The 21462-nt window shown below is 46.1% G+C and overlaps 1 protein-coding gene across 9 annotated transcripts in view; it reads left to right on the plus strand.

The window, feature by feature from the left end:
- Nucleotides 1-21462, plus strand: part of ZNF385C (zinc finger protein 385C) — a 159780-nt gene that overhangs the window by 128100 nt on the left and 10218 nt on the right. For all 9 annotated transcript variants that reach the window (XM_080976819.1, XM_080976821.1, XM_080976823.1 and 6 more), the window contains 4 exons: nt 9961-10071; nt 13633-13804; nt 16278-16619; nt 20358-20545. In XM_080976819.1, the coding sequence (XP_080832945.1) occupies nt 9961-10071; nt 13633-13804; nt 16278-16619; nt 20358-20545 (813 nt within the window). The remainder of the gene's footprint in view (nt 1-9960; nt 10072-13632; nt 13805-16277; nt 16620-20357; nt 20546-21462) is intronic.

Raw genomic sequence — 21462 nt, forward strand, 5'->3', positions numbered from 1 at the left:
TGCCATTTTCTTGAGTGTCTTTCATAAGGATAGGAGTAGCTGCTGTTCTTGACCATACCAATGGCCCATCCTGTTTCCCAGTGGACAAATGTTTCCAAGAAGCCTGTGAGCAATGCATGAACTTAACAGCTCTCTCCTGTTTTTGTCCCTAGCACTTGATATTCAGAGATACTCTGAAAATGGAGGTTCTATTCAGCAGTCATGGCTAATGGCCATTGGTAGACGTGCCCTCCATTAATTTATCTGCTCCAGTTTTAAATCACCACGTATTTTGATAGAAAAATCTGTAAGTGTTGTGTGAAGAAGTATTCCGCCAATCGGTTTAATTGAGTGACCCTAATTTCATCCATCCCAAACACAAACAATGCTGATTTTTTGTCAATTCCCATACAAAGCAGAGCACATCCACAGTAGTTGGTGGGAGACTTGCATGCCAGATACGCCAAACAGCCGACATCCCCTTGGTTTCTGAATCATGACAGGTCCCAGAATTTCATCTTTTTCTTAACCCCCTCACCCCTTGCTCTCTAACATCTATTTGAAACCACTGGGTGAAACTGGCCACAGACACTAGATGAAGTGATGACATCTAGCTTTATTTTACATGCCTTTTTTGATTACACTCTAGTGAGGCAGTGGAAACCTTTAACATTGTCAGCTATGAGATACTGGACCACGCAGCAAAACAAGATGAAACTTAATCCAGATTAGATAAAACAATTGTTGGCTGGGGGTGGAGAATTTGATAATCCAGGTATAGGTGTTCAGTTCATTTTGAATGATGTTGCAAAAGTTCACAGCCTGAGGTGCTACTTGAATTGGATGATCTGTTGGGGCAGTGAGTAGCAGTACATTTTTACCAGCTTTGGCTGATGTGATTTCCTGTAAAAGTTAGAGCTGGCCATAGTCATTCATATTGTAGCACTCTCCAGATTGAACTACTGTCAAGCGCTCTGTGCGGGGTTGCCCTTAACACATCTGGAAACTTAAAACTGGTGCAAGTTGTCTGGGGCCAGACAGTTGACGCAGTCTGTTGATGTTTCTTCTCCCTGATTACTTATTGGTTTCCAGGTTCAATTTGAGGTGCTAGTTCTTACCTTTAAAGCCTACATGACTTGATACATGGATACCTTTTGGACCATATACCGTAGTCTTCTGTTCCTCCTTCTCCCATGCACCCAGTGTAATATCTGAGGTCCTGCTCTGTTTCCCCCCACTAAATTTAGTTCACCAGCCATTCATGAGGAGCACGGTCTCTTGGGTTGTGGTGGTGAGCAACTAAGGAATGTCCTTTCCACCGAGGTCCACCTGACCCCATGCTGAAACTTTAGGTGCCTGGCTGGAGCCGTCTTTTTTTCTAAAGGACTTGGGTGTCATCTAACTGCTGGTTCAGTTTCCTTTCTCTCTGTTGCAGTGGATTCTATGTCCACCTTTTATTGATCTACCTGTTGATGTGGTTCCTTTGTTGGAACTGCTGTTGTCAGTGACTTTTGTTACTATTTGTTTTTCTGTTTTGTGTTCTTGAAAATCGGTTATTGTTTTGTTTTTCTGTTTTGTGTTCTTGAAAATTGGTTATTGTTTTACTGTCACTATTTTTGCAAGAGGGATTCAAGCACCTACTGCAAATTTAGATTTGCACAGTTAAAGTGGATCAAAGCGCTCTGTTACCCAGCACAACGAATCCACTTTTTAAAAGAAACGGACTTTATGCAGTTTGGAAATGACAGGGAAAAGCATTGAAAAATGTGGGGTGACATATGAACACCTGCAAGTAAACCAGGAGGGATGCAGGACAAATATTTACTGTCATATACCTGACCTGCAAACAAATCAGAACATATGCTGAACAGAGGCCAAACATAATCTAGCCCATGGGTAGAACAACTAAGGCCCGGGGCCGGATCCAGCCCAATCGCCTTCTAAATCTGGCCCATGGATGGTCCAGGAATCAGCGTGTTTTTACATGAGTAGAATGTGTCCTTTTATTTAAGATGCATCTCTGGGTTATTTGTGGGGCCTGCCTGGTGTTTTTACATGAGTAGAATGTGTGCTTTGATTTAAAATGCATCTCTGGGTCATTTGTGGGGCATAGGAATTTGTTCTTTTTTTTCTTCATAATATAGTCCGACCCCTGACAAGGTCTGAGGGCCAGTAGACTGGCCCCCTGCTGAAAAAGTTTGCTGGCCCTTGATCTAGCCCCTCTGCATAAGCTTAACAAAAGCTATCAGGATGAATGCCAAATAAACAGGTTATCTGAAGGAGCCCTTAGCCACTTCTGTTTCTTCTGAGGGCCCCTCCAAACATCCTTTTTATTGTGCATTCATAATGATTTGTGCTCATGATGCTATCAAGGAGGTCACACACAATCCTGCTTTCAATACTGTCGGCGCCTGCAGAGGTTTTATGACGGTCATGCTGCTTCATTTCCAATCAGTGCCTATCCTGTAGATTTCCTGCTGAAATCCTGTAGCTTCTTATGCCACAAATGTTCTGGCTTATTTTGGTTCTCCTTTTGTTGCGTCATAGCGCCTCCACACAGCAACAATGTGGTAGCATCAGGGAAGCATTGCAGAACAAACGAAAGCAGAATAAATCCCCCACTACGATGTACTGTCGTTGTGTCCTGAACACGTTGCAGAGGACACCCACAATAAAACACCGGTCTGGAGGGGCCCTGAATTAGAATGTGAGATATAAGTTGAAAGAGAAAGAAGGAAGGAAGGATGGAAATGTTGCTTAATGGAACACCGAGGACCACAACATTTGTGTTCCTTGCTTGCTCTGCTTCTGGAAATCTGAACTGCATTCATTCTGTCTTCTTCCTCTGCCTAATCTGCTGCAAGGACATACTGAAGATTCTTTCTGGCAGCTGGGACTCCTATCTAGATGTTAAGGTAACAATATAATGTCCTTAAGCGGTGCCCTACTGCTGCTGCATACTGAATTGGAAGGAGGCTCCTGCAGGATCATCTCCTCAACCTCCTGTGCCTCAAGGCAGAATACCTGTTCCAAGCAAAGCTGAATAAACAGAGCCCCTGATCGTTCTGATTGCTTTGCTTTGCAAAAACATTCCAAGCTAATCAAAAATAATTTGTGTTTTAAGGTTTCCCAGGGCCTCCTCCCCAGATTTTGTGATCGTGGTATGGTACCTCCCCCTTGCAGCCTTCTCCCTTTTCTCCCTCTGACCACTCATTGGCGTCCCATCACCAGCCCCCTGGCTCTGAGCCTTCTTCCCTTGGGAGTTCCCTAGCTGGTGCCTCCCAGCACTCCTCTGCATCCAGCCAGTCCATGACGGAAGGGAATCTAAGGAACTCACCCAAGATTTCTTAAAGGAAATCAAATGTGAAATTGCTTGTCTCCTAACAAAAACAATATCAATTAGCAGCCACGCAATAAGAAGGCAGGTTCTTTTATGGATCAGTAATTGGTTAAGGAATAGGAAGCAGAGAGTAGGAATATATGGAAAGCTATCTCAGTGGTCGGGACGCGGATGGCGCTGTGGGTTAAACCACAGAGCCTAGGACTTGCCGATCAGAAGGTGTGGGGTTCGAATCCCCGCGACGGTGAGCTCCCGTTGCTCGGTCCCTGCTCCTGCCAACCTGGCAGTTCAAAAGCACGTCAAAAGTGCAAGTAGATAAATAGGTACCTCTCCGGCAGGAAGGTAGTAGATAAATAGGTACCACTCTGGCGGGAAGGTAAACGGCGTTTCCGTGCGCTGCTCTGGTTTGCCAGAAGCAGCTTAGGCATGTTGGCCACATGACCTGGAAGCTGTACGCCGGCTCCCTCGGCCAATAAAGCGAGATTAGCGCCGCAACCCCAGAGTCGGTCATAACTGGACCTAATGGTCGGGGTCCCTTTACCTTTACCTTTACCTTTATCTCAGTGGTAAGAGGTGGGGTCCCCCAAAGATCTGTATTCTGACCTGTGTTTTTTAACTTGATCTGGAGTTAGGGTGAGCAGTGACATGAGGTGGCCTAATTTCTTGATGACATCAAATTATTCAGGGTGCTAAAAACAAAAATCGTTCATGCCGTGCCCCCAAAGAATCTGCTAAAACTGGGTAAATGGGCAACATTATGGCAAATGTGATTCAGTGCCAGTAAGTGTGAAATGATGCACAGTGGGGGCAAAACATCCTCATATTTCATAGGCGCTGATGCTATCCAAGCTGAAGGTGTGTGACCAGGAAAGAGAGATTGGGGTGGTGGTGGGTAGTTCAAGGAAAATATTGACCTGCGTTAAGCAACTGTGAAAAAATTTGAACAGCATGCTGAGTGCCAGGACCTCATGATAATTGCTTCCAAATTCTTCTTGATACTGACAGTGAAGAACCCAGTGAAGGCCACTTCTCTCCCCACCGCTGTCGCCATGAAAAGTGGGGAACGGATGGGAGCAACGACTCTGGCTAATTTTGAGCCTCAATTTTGGAGGGATTGGCCTTGACTCCTAAGTAGCCCAGAAGTTCTGAACTGGGAAGTTCATATTCCAAACTTCATTGGCATCACTTTTGCTTTTCTTTTTCTTTCAGATTTCCCCTTTATTTAACCCACCCACCCAGCACTAAAAAATAAAATGGTGTGGTGCTTATCTGATCTATCGTTAACTGATATGCAAACCCATCTCTTGATCCTGACCCACAAGCTGCAAACTACTAGCATACATAAACCTTCCAAGCTCCAGTGGTTCTATAGAAACTATTCATTTCCAAACAAACAATTCCATGCTAGGAAGGTGTCCTGAAGTCCTCTCAGATGTGCAAAGCTCTTGAAGATTTAACAGCCACTTGCAAAAAGGCACAGTTTGAACCCCTCCTGTCTCTCTCTCTTTGCTTACCCATCTCTGACCTCCAGAGACTTGACAGGAAGTTCAGCGCCACAGTCTCTATTTATATATCGGCGGGAACATCCCAGGGATAAAACAGAAGTAATTCGAGTCAATGCAAATTGGTTATAAAGCAGAGATATAGGATTTTTTTAAAAAAACAACTCGGAATACACTGCCCTCAAAATACGCTCTTCGGTTTTCTGACAGTTCACTCCCTTAGCTGGGAGGTGCAGAAAGATCTTTCCAGCAAACCTCCTGGAATAAGCACATCACAAGCAGGAGAAATTGGTAGGTAGGTATCATTTTTGGTACCGGAGACACAACTGCAGCCTGTTGGAACGCAACTGACGTTTTAAGTTTTTCCCTTCAAGGTAAATTAGGAGAGCCATTGCCTGTGCTTTGCTTTCTTGAATCGGGATTTTGCATATGTAGGTAGGGAGAATGTAGCTACCTGCCTGATGGTTTTAAAAATGGAAGTGTTTGGATTCTCAAGCAACCGTGAAGCATCAGCAGTGCTTGGGATTCATTGGCTGAACGGTTTGTTCTCCAAGGGGGAACGGGGCAGTATGTCATTCACGATTGCGTTTGCTGTTCGGGTCAAGGAACTAAGCTGGGAAATCTCAGCAGCTTGCATGGTCCCATGGATAGGCTGTTGATACTTCATTTGGGTGAATAATTTGGGCACCTTTAGGAAAGGCTGTGGGCATCCCTGTTGATCCCATATCCCGATGCCGCTCTGAATTGGACCAACCGATCCTAGTAGCTGTCTTGATCTCTGATGCTAGAACTCAGTATTGCCTCAAATTGGCAACAGTGACCAGAAATGATGCAGCTTTGCAAAGAGCATATTTGTGATTGTTGGTGAAACCTTGCTCTAGATCTCTTTGCTGCATGTTCTATAATAGTGTGTGTGTGTGTGTGTGTGTGTGTGTGCACGCGCGCATGTGGAAGGGGCCCTTTTATGCGTTGTACAACTGCTTTGGACCCAGCCACCCAGAAAAATCAGTCAGGCCACCTCAATTCTAGATCCCATGTTGTAAAAGCCTCCTCATTCACCCTGCGGCTTTTATGCTGAATTGCTGGACTGATTGTTGATGATTGCCTTTGTCTGCCAATTTGTTACTCATTTGTTTTATTGCTTTACCCCTGTCATAAATGATTGACTTTTAGAATGGGGAAGCTGTACATCTAATTTTGCGGAAAGTCGATTGTTACAGTTTTGTAAATAAATTAAATATAAATAAATTATGGCAGTCGCGACCCCAAGATGCGGTGATAGCCACTTGCTGTGATAATAACGGGAATTATTATCATCAGCACCACAACAAACAAGGCACTGTGTAGAAATTAGACAGCAGTGTTGTGCACACTTATCCAGAAGTATCATGCGTAGGATTTTGGCCTCAGCATATAGGAAGAGCCCCCTGGCTACTTAATTCTAAAGATGGCTTTTGAAAAGGATGAGACAAATTCATGCAGACGATTAGCTATGCTACAAGTGAAGCATCCATGTGCAGAGGGGGCATACCTCAGAATTTGAGTTTTTACTTTTTCTTTCCCTTCTTTGCTTTGCTCTTGCTTGTGTTTTGTTTGTTCATGTCCTCTGTTCTGGGTCAATGAAGGGAATGTACTCAGATGAAGGTGATGGCTGGCTGTTGAAAGGTCCTATGTAAGAGGCAGGGAAGGGAAGATCTCCCAGAGTGGGAAGCTGGGACAAGAAGCTCCCAGGTGAAATCTTAACCCTTGTCTTAACACAGAAAGAGGTGGAAGATCTACCTGTGAGAGAATATTTTGCATTCTTCTTCCTCTTTTTTCTGTTTTTGTTTAGATCAATTTAGTTTTTTTATTGTATTTTAATATGGAAAGCCTTAATAAAATCTTTTTTAAAAAAGAAAAGAGTATGAGTCGTGGTGGTGGAACGGTAAGCCCATGCTTATTAATGGGTCAGAGGCCACCTTTTAGGAAAAAAACGCTGGGTTGTGGATCTTCGGTTCTGTCCCGCAAGTCACCTCTTGTTTTCCAATTGTGTGCTGCCATGGATGCTTTTTTAACTGGAGAAAAGAATTGTTAACTGTTATGTACTAAGCTTGGATCCTAGAACAATAGGCAGGTAGGATCCTAGAATGCAACAACTGATTGGCTTGCAGGAGAAAACCAATCAGGCTCCGGGAGGAAGTTAATCAGCCTATTAGGCTGGTAGGATCGTAGAATGCAACAACTGATTGGCAGGAAAAGACCAATCAGGCTCCAGGAGGGAAGCAGAATCAGCCAATCAGATGGAACGCATTGTGTAAATAATGTATATAAAAGCCTAAGGTTTGGGGGGCAATCCAATCACTGTTTCCAAGCTGCAAAAAAGAGCATGAAATCACTGCCGGACACCTAGTATATTTCACTAACCATTCAGGGTGAAATGGAGTAAATGAAGAGAGATCTCTCTTCCTCCTCACCTCTTCCTCCTGTGATCAGGTGATGGACCTGCCTCCATCTTGCGCGGCATCCCTGCACCAGGTGGTTACTGCTTTGAGCACGCCACCTTCAAGATTGGGACAGAAGGTTCCTTTGATCACTCAAAATTCTCTGATCCAACACCAACACTGTCCTTCCTGCCTCTGAACTTGCATGTGCCTCTTCATTTTTATTCCAGATGAGTGAGTAAAAATTTCATCATGAGCATGGGAAGGCACCACTTCATTAATCACTTTCTGTTGCCAGTTCTGCTCCCTTTGGGGATGGAATTTAGGGGTCCAAATAATTATTCCCTTGTCTGCACACTTTGCCTGCTAGACTGATGCACCTGTCTGGACAACTAAATAGCTTTGTTGAGAAATACGATCACCTTCAAACCTCAATCTCTCTCCCCTCTTCCTGACAGCCAGCCTCGGATAAGATAATCTTCCAGAGCCACAGGGCTAAGAGAACAATACGTGCATTATAGATTATGGTTGTGCTCAAACACACACATTATTTTTATATTAGTTCCCCCCACCCCTTCCCTTCCCCCCTTTCTACCTCCCTGTTCTCTGCTCTAATCCGTTTCTACGTTACTTAGTGCAATCATTTTGTTTGAACTTAAAGTAGATTTTCGAACACTATGGAAACAAATGAAAGCAAGAATTGCAGTAAAATGCAGTAGTGGATGTAGATTCCACCCTAGGTTGCTGCGGAAGTTCCTGAATCCAGTTGACTATTTAACCTAGGTTTTTAAAGCCCTGCCCCTTACTTTTAAGGTGTCAGAAAACCATGAAAGACTACATGGCCAGGCTCCAGTTTCCTGGTATTGCATAAATAAATTCCAGAAAAAACAAAAATAAAAAAGCCAAAAGACTAGGGATGAGGAAATTTTGGTCTCTCACAAGTTTCTAATTTTTCCAGTCTTGAGTTTAGTTCACCATATTTCTGCATTGCTTTGCCATTTGATTAGCTTTTTTAAAAAAAGTCATCAGCATTTAGTGTGCATTTCTCTTAATATATAAATCTTTGCATGCAATTTTGCCTAATGTGCACAATATTGCAAGCAGTTTCCCCTGATATAATGCATTGTATCTTTTCACCAGTATATGCATTTTTATGCACATGTACCCTAAAATGTGCATTTCTGTACATTTGGGGGGTGTTGGACAACCGCGTTGCAAAATTTGTAGAAGTGCAAATTTCAAAAGATGGACGCTTTTTGGTTTGCATTTTGTGTCAGGAAGCATGATTTAAATAGGTTTGTATTAAAATTCAAAGCTGAACTGAATTTCTCTCTCGTTCCTGCTTGTGTCACCTTAAAGACCTAACAAATTCATTATGGGACCATACTTTGGGAAACGGCTTAACCAGGTGAGGGCAGCTGATGGGTCTCAAACCGTTGGTGAGTTAGGGACTTCCTCTGCATGTGATGACAGGCTCTGGCAGATTGAGCAGGCAAGACAAATAGTGGGTCTCCTTTTTTTGTATTTTTGTTCAAGAATACCCACATTAAGGTCACAGATGTGGTGTTCTGGGGAGACTGAAATGCTTCCCTTGGTAGTTCTTGAATTCTGCCATTTCTGACATCATATTTGTGTCCTGTCCATTTGTTCTTGTGCATAGAAACTGGGCTGCTTGTCTTATGCAGAAGGACATTGCCAACAGATACACCATGGGTAGGCAAAGTAAGGCCCGGGGGCTGGATCCGGCCCAATCACCTTCTAAATCCAGCCCATGGACGGTCCGGGAATCGGCGTGTTTTTACATGAGTAGAATATGTCCTTTTATTTAAGATGCATCTCTGGGTTATTTGTGGGGCCTGCCTGGTGTTTTTACATGAGTAGAATGTGTGCTTTTATTTAAAATGCATCTCTGGGTTATTTGTGGGGCATAGGAATTTGTTCATTTCCCCCTCAAAATATAGTCCAGTCCCCCACAAGGTCTCAGGGACAGTGGACCAGCCCCCTGCTGGAAAAGTTTGCTGACCTCTGAGATACACTATGTCTCATTGGAAGATGAGTAGGTGGATGAAACCGTGATGCAGTAATGAGTGTGGCCTACAGAAGCCATTGGCATCTGGGTCTGCTACAGGGCCTGATCTCTGTATTTGTGTGGCCTATTATTTCCGATGAGCAGCTGTTTTAGGTTAGCGGGCTGACGGGGAGCAAGACCTGTGATCATTGGCCAGAATGGGCTGCAGATCCCTGATGTGTTGGAGTGCTGTTAGCTAGGAGCTATGGGTCACAAGTGGTGTTGTGTCACTTTCTCTTCTACGTCTGTCCTGGAATAGAGGCAGACTGTGTTGATCTGTCTTTTCTCTTCACTGAGTGGCTATTGCAGTGTATAAGGAGTTTATTTGCATCTGTTCCATCAGCAACACACAGCTGGGGGAGTGTTTGTGGTATTCTAGGGTACGTTCTCAGCTCATAGGGGGCAACAGTGAGGTCCAATAAGTCGGGCAAGCACCTTGCAAGAACTGCAGAACATTTTCCCCACCATGAGAATCCTCTTCCAATATACAGGGGTTCTGTGGCAGGTGAGTGTGTGATTTTTGGCAAAAAGTTAAATGTGGAATGGGTTCCCTCGTGGCAGAACATTTTTTGAGATGTGTTGCTCTAGTCTTCTGTCTCTCTGAAGCATCGACTGACTCGTGACTGCTTTTCTCCACACCCTCCCTTCTAGATGGATCCAGTACAGAAAGCAGTGATCAACCACACTTTTGGTGTCCCCAACCTACTCAAGAAAAAGCAGTTCATCTCTTGTAATATTTGCCACCTCAGATTCAACTCTGCGGTAAGGCATGTCTCTACGGGAGCTGGGACAGGCGGGGAATGGGGGCGGGCAAGCCAGATGTGTCTGGTGGGAAGGAGACCCACTCCACACCCCAAATTCTTCAGTTCCTTGGAGTGAGTAAGAAAAGAGAGCCTTGAAAAGGATGCTGGGGTGGCTTTTGGAGACCATTTCATATGGATGCTCCATTTGTGTTGGCTTGGAAAACAACAGTTTGCCAACAGCAGCATCTTGTAAACAAAAGCACATGCAAGACAAAAGGCTTTACTTCATTTGCAAAACACTGACAAAGTTCAGCTTCTGACAAGCCTCAGTCAGATGCTAACTGGTTCAGTTGGGTAGGAGCCACAACTTGAAAATACCCTAGTCGGAGTCAGACTTCCTTATAAATCATCAACATTCTAACTTACATTTGTAGGCTAGCTTTAGAGCACTAAAAGTAGCCCTCGTCAGTCAGTCTTCCCAGCAACTCTGTAAGGTAGGTCAGTAATATTATTATACCCTTATTGCATATGGGAGGCTGACACTAAGGCATGGGTAGGCAAACTAAGGCCCAGGGGCCAGATCCGGCCCAATCGTCTTCTAAATCTGGCCTGCGGACGGTCTGGGAATCAGTGTGTTTTTACGTGAGTAGAATGTGTCCTTTTATTTAAAATGCATCTCTGGGTTATTTGTGGGGCATAGGAATTCGTTCATTCCCCCCCAACCCAATATAGTCCGACCCCCCCCCCCAAGGTGTGAGGGACAGTGGACCGGCCCCCTGCTGAAAAAGTTTGCTGATCCCTGCACTAAAGGGTCATCCACACTTCTGTTGCCCCGCAGCTTCTCCCTGGAAAAATGCATGGTTTAGCGCTGAATCAGAACAGCAGTAATCAGGTTTTCTGTGGACTGCCCTTTGTTCTAATTTAGCACTAAAGAGCGGGTTTTTCTGGGGGAAGGTGCTGGGGCAAAGGCAAAACTGCTCGGACTCATGCTTTCCAGACACAGGGCAAACAGAATTGTGGACAACCCCTTAGATAATAGCTTGCTTTAGGGCATTTGTTGCCTTTTGTCAATGGCAAGATTTGAACTGGGGTTGTCCTCCTGACTCATCTCTCTTTTCACCACGCGTCCTGGGACTTGTAGTCCCAGGCCCAGATCCCCAGAAGGAAATAGATATACTCCATGCGTTTTTGAGAGTGACTGCCTCTGCTGCCACCTTAACATGATGCAAGCTTCTGGCCTTTGAAGGAGAGGGCAGCGGAGGAGATGGCAGAGTGGGGAATCAAGGCGATGTTCTTTGCCCTCCTCTGTTTCACTCCCAAGAATTCAAGGGCGCTTGCAGAGTCAAAACACTCCTGCATCATCTTACGTTCTTCAGGCCATGCGCTGTTATTTGGCTCTGGCGAAAGAAAGGAACTGCAGCAGGGAGAGGAGCCAAGGAATATTCGTACTGCCAGTAGGCCACAGTCGACCTGCCAGTGCTCCTTTGCCCCTGTAAAAGCTCCTGGTTCAGGGTTTCTCCCTGGTCTTCTAATAAGCTACAGAACAGCCTTTGTGTATCTTTTCCTCTCCCTTTTGCTTTTCCTTACCCTAGACTGCTCAGGCCCGGGGGGCCTCACAATTTGGCTGTGTCACTTTTGGCTCTGTGGTGATTGCTGGTCATCCAGCAAAAGCAGTGTGTCCTTCTTGCGTCACCCTGCCCCGCCACTCTCACACACACCCTCCACCCCTTGCTTTTTGCTATAAGCCTCCCATTTTATACCGTGACAGTTTTCACCCCTCCCTCCCTCCCTCACGCTGCGCACCCATATAATTCAATTCCTGGCATTGTTCACTGCCTGGCAAAGTGGAGATAAGGCACATTGCCCCTGATTAAATGCAACCCATTGCTTGTTTCAAAAGGAGCTTTTGGGCAAAAGGAAATAAAAATGGGAGGTGTCATAAAAGAACGCATACAGCGAACAGCTTCAACATGCAAAATAAAGTAACATAGCTAAATCTATATCCTTTAGGAGGAGGAGGAGGAGGACGTGACTGTCAGCTATTGTCACTTCCCGGGGTGCATGTCTAACATGCAGTGTATGTTCACAGGCGGGCAGGCCAGAATATGTGTGTGTGTGTGTAATAGGGTATATTTCCTTTATCCTTCCCCACCTTTCTGTGGGAAGGTTGAATCAATTAGCACACACTTCATGTCCCCCTGCCTGTGCGATGCTGATAATATTTTTTTTTAAAAAAAGACTACAAAAGGATATTGAGTGACCACCCTCCCCTGCTCCCCCCCAAAAAAATGCTTGTGTGTTTAGCAGTCGGAGACAATTCTCCCCATTGTCGCCAGAATGAATAGCTCTGCGGCAAATTCATGGAAACTTAAAATCCAATCTGAATTAAAATGAGGGTGCTGCTTGGCGGTTCGTCCTCGTTTGCATAATGTTTGAGGTAGGAGGGGCTGTTGCAGACCCCCTTGCACACAGAATGAGGAGGCAGGCAATGGGGAACTCTTCCGAGTGCCAGAGTCTCCTACCACTCCCCACCCCCCACTGTAAAAGTTGTGGGAAGCATCCCTAAGGTCACGTGTTATGCTGTGCTCTTTTTTAAAAAAAGCAAGTTTGGGTCAATTTCACTTTTGGAGAGTAAGGGCTCATCCACACCTCTTCAGGTTTTCTGCCAATTGGCATTTGCTATGATTCAGCGATAAAGAGTATGCTTTTCCTGGGAAAGCCGCTGGGCAAACGGAAAAGCTCTTGGGCCCATGTTTCCAAGCCGTGACACCCTGTCAGTTTTGTCTCCCTCTTCTGGACCTTTCCTGCTTTCCCCCCAAAGACATTTCCCTCTAGGGATGGGGAGGGGATGTACACAGAATTGTATGTAGGGATTAAATACTCACGTTTTGTTTTTGCTGCCTGTGGTGCTCTCCAGCACCCCAGAAGGAATGGGTGGCAGGTGCAAGATAAATAAATCCTCCTTCTAAGTGTAGCTCCACCAGGTAAGGGCTTGTCCAAACTTTCAGTTGTCCCACTGCTTTCCCCCAGAAAAAACCCTCTGTGTATCACTAAATCGGAGCAAATGTCAATTGGGTTTTCTGCAGATTGACTTTTGCTCCAATTCAGCAGTAAAGAGAGGGTTTTCCTGGAGAAAGCAGCATGGCAAACCACTTGGGCCTTTGCCTAGAAAGCACAGGACAAGCATGAAACCTCTCGGATGCTTTTTAGGCCCAGGACAAACAGAAATGTGGATGAGCCCTTTAAAAAGGTGGTAATTCGCGCCATAGACTTTCTTTGAATTTACATACAGTGGTACCCTGGGTTACATACGCTTCAGGTTACAGACTCCGCTAACCCAGAAATATTACCTTGGGTTAAGTACTTTGCTTCAGGATGAGAACAGAAATCGTGCTCTGGCGGCGCAGTGGCAGCAGGAGGCCCCATTAGCTAAAGTGGTGCTTCAGGTTAAGAACAGTTTCAGGTTAAGAACGGACCTCCAGAACGAATTAAGTACTTAACCTGAGGTACCACTGTACTGCAGAATGGCCTTTGAAACCACCTTTCCCTCTCTCATCGCTCCATATTTGCCATCTCACAGAATCAAGCTGAGGCGCATTACAGAGGCCACAAGCATGCCCGGAGACTCAAAGCCATTGAAGCAGTGAAAAACAAGCAGAAGACTGTGGATGGTAGCGGCAGCCAAGAAAAAACAGCTGCTGACTTTGACACCGCGCTGGACCTCAGCAGTGACACCGGCCACAGCAATGCAGGTACCAGTGGTGGCCCACAAAGCCCTGCCCTCTGTCCTGCGTGACGTTCCGAGTTTGTGGAGATGTGCTCTCCACTTCTTGGAAACTGGGTGGGGTGATAACCTGGACGCATTTTTAAGGCAATATAAGATGGTACGTGGGAGTTATTTAGTTAATCTTGGTCAAATTCGACCTGGCGTCAAACACATCTGTCAGATGGCTAAGGTGGTTGCTCACGACTAACCAGGCAGGATTCCGACCTGTCTTTTACAGGTTTTATTTAGGTGCAAAACTATTTACAGTGCAGAACCCCAAAGTTCATGTCTGCCTCAATCGCTAGCAGAATCCGGGAGTGCTTGTTTCCTGGACCTCCCCCCGCATAAAAGCCTCGTTACGCCCAGCCTTTTCCTTCCCTCTTTGCGCTTTAGACTTCTGCGCAGGGTGGGCGATGGAAGGGGCATGCTTCCCTCCTGGCCAGCTTTGCCAGGAGCGATGTTGAGGCTCCTACCAGCATCCTCTGGTCCTTTCACATCTTCCCCACTGGAGGTGGGGTTTCCCTCATCACCGGAAGAAGAACTGCTTTGCAAGATTTTCGGAGGTTCCCTGTAACACAACTGCCCCTCTGTTTCCCGCCCCTGTTCTGATGGCAGTTCCCTGACAACATCCCTTTGCCTCCTGCCACAATGGGAGCTACTGTGCCGTCATGGTTAGAGTGCTGGCCTAGGATCTGGGCTCAAATCCCACTCAGCCATGAATCTCACTGGACAACCTTGGGCCAGTCACTCACTCTTGGCCTAATCAACCTCACAGGGTTGTTGTGGAGATTAAATGAGGAGTGGGAAGAACCATGGAACCCACCTCGAGTTCTTCGGAGAAAAAGGTAGACTATAAGTGCAATAAATCATAGAATTGTAGCGTTGGAAGGGACACTGAGGGTCATCTGGTCCAGCCCCCTGCAATGCAGGAATAATCCGCTGTCCCATACGGGGATCGAACCTGCAACCTTGGCATGATCAGCACCATGCTGTGACCAACTGAGCTACCTAGAGAAGTTCATCGATAATAAGAAATAAATACAATGAGGTAGGGTGTTGTTTTCCCACTGAAAATCCCTCCCCCTGCGCTGCTAGCCATTTCAGAAGGGAAGCTGCAAATAGCAGCTATGAAGGAGAGATGATTTTCGGTAGGAAAATGGCATTGGCAAAGGTGTTGAATCTCTCATCCACCCACGGTCCTGATGTGGAGTGAGCCCTCCTCTGTGCAGCTGCTGTTTTGGTTATGGGAGAGGGAAAATGACACCAGACCTCCTCTAGAGTAAGTAAAAAGGTAAAGGTAAAGGACCCCTGACAGTTAAAGCCAGTCGTGAACGACTCTGGGGTTTCAGCTCTCATCTCGCTTTACTGGCCAAAGGAGCCGGCATTTGTCCGCAGACAGTTTTTCCGGGTCATGTGGCCAGCATGACTAAGCCACTTCTGGAGAAACCAGAGCAGCACACGGAAACGCCGTTTACCTTCCCGCCGGAGCGGTACCTATTTATCTACTTGCACTTTGACGTGCTTTCGAACTGCTAGGTTGGCAGGAGCAGGGACTGAGCAACGGGAGCTCACCCTGTTGCGGGGATTCGAACCGCTGACCTTCTGATTGGCAAGCCCTAGGCTCGGTGGTTTAGACCACAGCGCCGCTCGCTTCCCCTAGTGTAAGTACTACATCCCATTCTGGGAAAAGCGAGTCTCCCTTGGAGAGGTCAGATATGGTTGAAAAAGCCCCTGCCTCACCACCAGAGGCGTACTGAGGTGCTGGTGAAACCGGTCTCCGCCAGGTAGAGGACACAAAAATCACCTGCCTGGTGTTGGAGTCTTCCCGTGACACCTGGAGCGCCCCGCCCCCCCCCCCACTTAACACTCCAGCACTTGCTTTGCCTGAAGAAGGAATCTGCCAGCTTCTCCAGCAGGAAAAACTGCTCCTGCTGCCACCGCCACCTCCGGAGGGAATGGAAAGGGATCTTTGGAGTGAGTGGCTTTCAGGCAGAGAGCAATGCTGGTACCCCATGATGCCCCAAGGAAGTGTGTTCCTCCTGTCCAGGCAGCCTCACCTGCTCAGATTTGGGGGGGGCAGGGAGGGGCACCGAGAGCTCAAGGAGCCCTAGGGATACCTCTGAACACCACTGATCAGCTTTAGAGGGCAGCTTCAGTTAAAAAGAGGTTAGTCTGAAGAAGGATTGTAGCTCAGCAGTAGAATACAGTGTCTGCTTTCCCAGCTGTAATCCCCAGCATCTCCAGGTAGGACTGGGAATATGTGGTCTGAAACCCCTGGAGAGAGTGCCTGCCAGTCATTGTGGACAGTAATGTTCAATATAGGCCAATGTTCTGAGTTCCTATGTTCCTGTCTCTGCGGTGGCCAAGGTCTAGTCTAGAGAAGAAAAGCAGGAAGGGAGGAAGCTGCAACATCCTCCGAGGGAAAATAAAAACCTTCTCTTTTCCTTCTCTTTTGTTAGCACAATCCAATGGCCTGTTGGGATTGAATCAGCCAGCAGCAGAGCCCTGCAGCCTCATCCTGATGTCCCCTGTTGAGGAGTCACCTGCCGAGCTGGCTGGCGGAATCCTGTCCCTCGTCTCCCCACCTGTTTCGGAGCCGTCGGAAGGAGCTCCAGACACTGCAAGTGTGTCGTCGTCGTCTGCGGCTCCTGGAGCGGAGACTCCAGCCACTGAACTGGGCAGAAGCACCAGCTCAGCGCCAGACGCGGAGAAAGAGGGGAAGAAGAACAAGCAGCACCTATACTGTCCCACTTGCAAGGTGACAGTTAACTCTGCCTCGCAGCTCGAGGCTCACAATTCTGGTAAGAAGGAGCCCTTTGTTGGCTAAATCCCAAAAAAGCTCGGGCCAGCCTCCACATACATGTATGTGTGTTCGGAGCCGATTGCATGCAGCCCATGGAGACTCACTTCCCCCTCTGAAATGTGTTTGTCCACTTATCTAGCCACTGATGATGGGTGAGAGCTCATCCCATAGCAGCAGTAGGAGGGAAGATATTTTTCTCATTGCACAGAAATAATTATCTGTACACAGCCTGAGGGTGTAGCATCCCGCCTCATTGCCCCGGTATGCGTGATATCTGAGGATGGTAAAATTGCAGAGCTATCTTTTAAGGCCACGCTTTCCCAGATGACCCCCCCTAAAAACAGAAACTAAATTTTGCCCCAAGGAAACCCAAATGTTGTGCTAAAATGAACTGTTTCTGATATACATACCTGTAGGCCGATCTGCTGATAATAAACCTGTGTTTAGAACCTTAATGTTAGCTTGGCACCGTTTAGGATTTTGTGGCATGGAGCAGTGAAGGAGACGATACAAAGATGTTAGCAGATAGTTGCCCAGTGTGTACACTACATTCTTAAAAACGTTAAGAACAAACCTTGGCTTCTGCTCATGGTTTGTTTGGAGAGAAACACAACATGGGCGTGAGTTCCTACATAACAAACCCGACTCTTGTCTTGTTCCTACCTTATTTCCTCCCGTGTGTGGCATTGGTCAGTAATGGAAGAGGAGTAAAGTGTTCATACTCATTAAACCATAGTTTAATGATCTATGGTCTAACGTTACGTGTGAACAAGCTCAGTGGATATGGAGTGGAAAATTGTGACATTAAGACCGTGAGGATGAGATAGGGTAAAGAAACCTCCTGCCTTCAACACAGAAATTTTTTGCTGACATTGCCTCCCACTTTGAAATAGCCACTCACCTGGTCTCCTCTGGTGAAAGTTTCCTCCAAGTGACTAGGTAGGAAACTTGATAACAACTGCCTCTTTATTTTCTTTTTATGTCTCCACTTACTGCATGGTTCGGTGAGGGTGGGCTAGTAAGTTTCTTTTTGGAGGGGGGCACTGACTGCATACTTTCAAATACCATTATAAACCCACAGCATGTCTAGAGGGGAAAGCTGAGATCCCAGATTCTATTCAGGCAAAAAACCTCTGGCTTTTATGGCTGTATACACATTACTCGTTACTCTGGCTCCAGTGCACTCCCACTGCTGGTATTTGAAGCCAAGTACTCATGACGTTAGCCACAATTCCTAGGTATCTTGTAGTTTCTTGAGAAACACCCCTGTTTGATGTGCTTTCCCTCAAACCAGTTTCCATCTGATTGGAAAAAGCAAGCTTGCAGTTAAGCTGAATGAAGTGTGTACATTTTGGGCTTCTGTTGTGCATGTACAAATGACAGCTCCTCTGATGTGTACAGCCGCATGAAAATGCAACGTGAAACACAGTAGGGGGGAAAGCAACCTTGCTGCCTTTTAAGCCGCTGATGTGTACATAACCTATATTTCAAATCTGAGGGAGAGCAGCTTTGTGTCTCTCTTCCTGTATCCTACCGTGCCAACCTGAGATCTTCTTGCTGCAAGCCTTACATAATGTAGGTTTCTTTTAGCATCTCCTCCATGCCATCTAAAACTGTTCCACATTGCAGGCTTGGGCTTTTTGTCATGTTTAGTAACGTCTATTTCTCCCTCCCTTTCTTCTCTCCCCCCCCCCCCCCCCGGGTCTCTCCTGATGAAGGATTTTTATGAACTCGGGAAGCTTGCTTGCTTCTTTGTGACTCCTTAGTTGATCCAAAGAAAAGTTGCTTTTAAATTCTATGCTGAACTTTCTCCTGGTGAGATAACAGGGGCATCCAGCATTGCTCTCACCCTTAATTTTTCAGGCTGTCATTTTTGATGCCTTACACTTTCAAACAGGACAAGGAATTGAAATAATCAGAGTAGCTAGAAATAAACAAAACAAAAAAAAAATGAATTCATTTGGGATTTGTCTTTGCTTTCCTGTTCAACTTCAGCACCAGGGAAGATAATGCAGTTTGTGATCCCTGGAGCGTATTTGAAATATCAGTGTGATTCAGGCTTAATAAGATTAACATATATGATATACAGCACAAAAAGAACACATAAACATACACCATAGTGTTTGTTTTAAAGAAATAATGGGTAGGGGACACTTCAGTTTTGAATTGAACAGAAAGCAATGCATAGAACTATTCCTATGTTCATAAAAGCTGGCACCAAACCATATACCCTTGACTCATGGCAGATAAGGACAGCTGTCCTTGGAATATATGGCACAGCCTACTGCTTTTTTTGAAAAAAGAAAAAAGCCAGGGCTACAAATTTAGAAATAAGCTTGGAGCAAGGGAAGGAGCTCAGAAATCCTTTGTAGTTTTCACTAACACACACACATGCTGAGAAAACTACAATACAGTGGTACCTCTGGTTACGTACTTAATTCGTTCCGGAGGTCCATTCTTAACCTGAAACTGTTCTTAACCTGAAGCGCCACTTTAGCTAATGGGGCCTCCTGATGCCACTGCGCCGCCGCTGCACGATTTCTGTTCTCATCCTGAAGCAAAGTTCTTAACCCGAGGTAATATTTCTGGGTTAGCGGAGTCTGTAACCTGAAGCATATGTAACCTGAAGCGTATGTAACCCGAGGTACCACTGTAATGCCCTACCTCAGGGGTGGGGGGCAGGATCCCACTGACAGGCCAAATCCTGAGCTCCCCCACCCTCAGCTGGCTACATTGACAGGCAGCTGGGGCTGCCCACTTGACAATCACCTGAGGTCAGCTGGCTCCCCTTTTCCTTTGCAGCACAGCTTGAGTTAAAGCCAGGATGAAAAGGGAGAACGTTCCTCTGCAGGTGTGGTTTGGAGTCAAACCACGCCTGCAAAAGAACTCAGGGAGGCTGACCAGCTGTGACTTCAGTCCTCATTTTTGCAAGAATCAGCTATACAGTGGGTTACATACGCTTCAGGTTACAGACACTTCAGGTTACCGACTCCGCTAACCCAGAAATAATACCTCGGGTTAAGAACTTTGCTTCAGGATGAGAACAGAAATCGTGCTCCGGCGGTGTGGCAGCAGTGGGAGGCCCCATTAGCTAAAGTGGTGTCTCAGGTTAAGAACAGTTTCAGGTTAAGAATGGACCTCCGAAACAAATTAAGTACGTAACCAGAGGTACCACTGTATTCCAAAGTTCCAGATTGGGCCTTGCAATTGGCAGCAAGTTTAAAAGTCAGTGAGTGCAAGCCCCACCAAGCCAAGGAACAATGGGGAGAGCACTTGTTAGGGTTCCTGATTGTTCTTGGTCTTTACTTCCCGCGACACTTGACAACATGTTTGACATCCGATGTGGGTCGGGTGGGCATGGCTTGGGGGGGCGGAATGGCCTTTGGGGCCAAATTAGGACCCCTGCCAGGTCTTATTTGGCCTGCAGGCTAGATGTTCTTTTCTGTCCAGCACTCTCCTTTGCGAAGACTCTTGGCAAGGCTAAATCACAGAGTCTTTGTTTTGTTCAGCATGTAGCCACTGCTAGATGAGAATTACGAGGTCACTCGGGGAGACTGCCTAAGGTAGCACTTGTTAAGGGCTAGCATTTCCAGTGTGGCAGCAGCTGCCTTCATTCTGGTATCCTTTGACCCCATACATGCCTCTTATCCTGAAACTCCTCACATTTCCAAAACCCAAGGAGCGGTCGCTGCTTCTCCTTGAACTCATGCGCTCTCTCTTTTTCCCCCTCCCCCAGGAGCAAAGCACAAGTCAATGCTGGAAGGCCAAGCCGTTCTGCCAAGGCGAGGCAGGGGCAAGATCCTCTCTCGAGTAGGGCACAAGCCCAAGCGGATTGGCAGCAAAGGCAGCCTCAGCATCCAAAACAAAGCCTTCCAATGCCAGGTGTGCGAGATCTTTGTCAACTCAGAAACCCAGCTCAATCAGGTAAGCAGAATGGTCCGGGCAGAAAGAGAGTTTCTCCTTCGGCTGCTCTGATTGGCCGTACTGTTATGACGTGGGTCGTGAGACCGATATTCCTGAGGCCAAAATATTTCCTGAAAAAAATCCACAGTTGAAACTTGCTGATTCAGAGCTGTGCACGGCTATTGCTATTTCCCCTCTGTGGCTGCTTTGCTGGCCTTATTTTAGGGTTTCTTCTCCTTCCTAAAGTGATCCCAGCCAGGCGGGGATCATATAAACATTAACTCAGCCTTTCACATTTCATGACTTCACTGAAAGAAAACAAATGTACTTCAGAGTTAGGGCAATAATTCTGCATTTCATGATCTGAAATGGGAAAGAAGCGCTTTTAACCTCCTTGGATGGTATGTTGCTCCTGAAAACCCACAGTGGAAGTAAACACGTTGGTTTTCCATTTGCCACATAACTCTTTGTTTTAGCTACAACAGACAAACATTTCTACAAACCTTCTGAGATTTTTCAGTGAAGTTTCCAGGCTGGGTTTCCCCCTAAAATTCTAGAGTTGGAGCTGTTGGAAGCAGAATCTTTAACCTGGACATATTTAGCTACCGTAATTCTGAAATTTAAAAGGATTTCCACCATATTTGAGAGCTTTTTTCAACTTCAGTTGAATAAAAAGTGAATAAGAAATACTCTAGGTGAATATTTTTTGGAGGGGAGATGGGTGTTCCTCAAAATTTTTGAGAGAGGTGATTCCCCTGCACTGCGCGCTCTCTCTTTCTTATTTGCAGATTTCCCCCCAAATTTGTATTGTGGAGTTTCCACTGAAAAACAAATTGCATGAGGAAATTGGCCCCCTCACCAAGTGATAGCATCAGGTTCAAGTAAGGGACAGAGAGTAGCAATCATTTTTGACAAAGGAATAAACTTTAAAACCCAGT

This window comes from Podarcis pityusensis (genome assembly GCF_964106645.2).
Source record: "Podarcis pityusensis genome assembly, chromosome: 13".
Lineage (NCBI taxonomy): Eukaryota > Metazoa > Chordata > Lepidosauria > Squamata > Lacertidae > Podarcis > Podarcis pityusensis.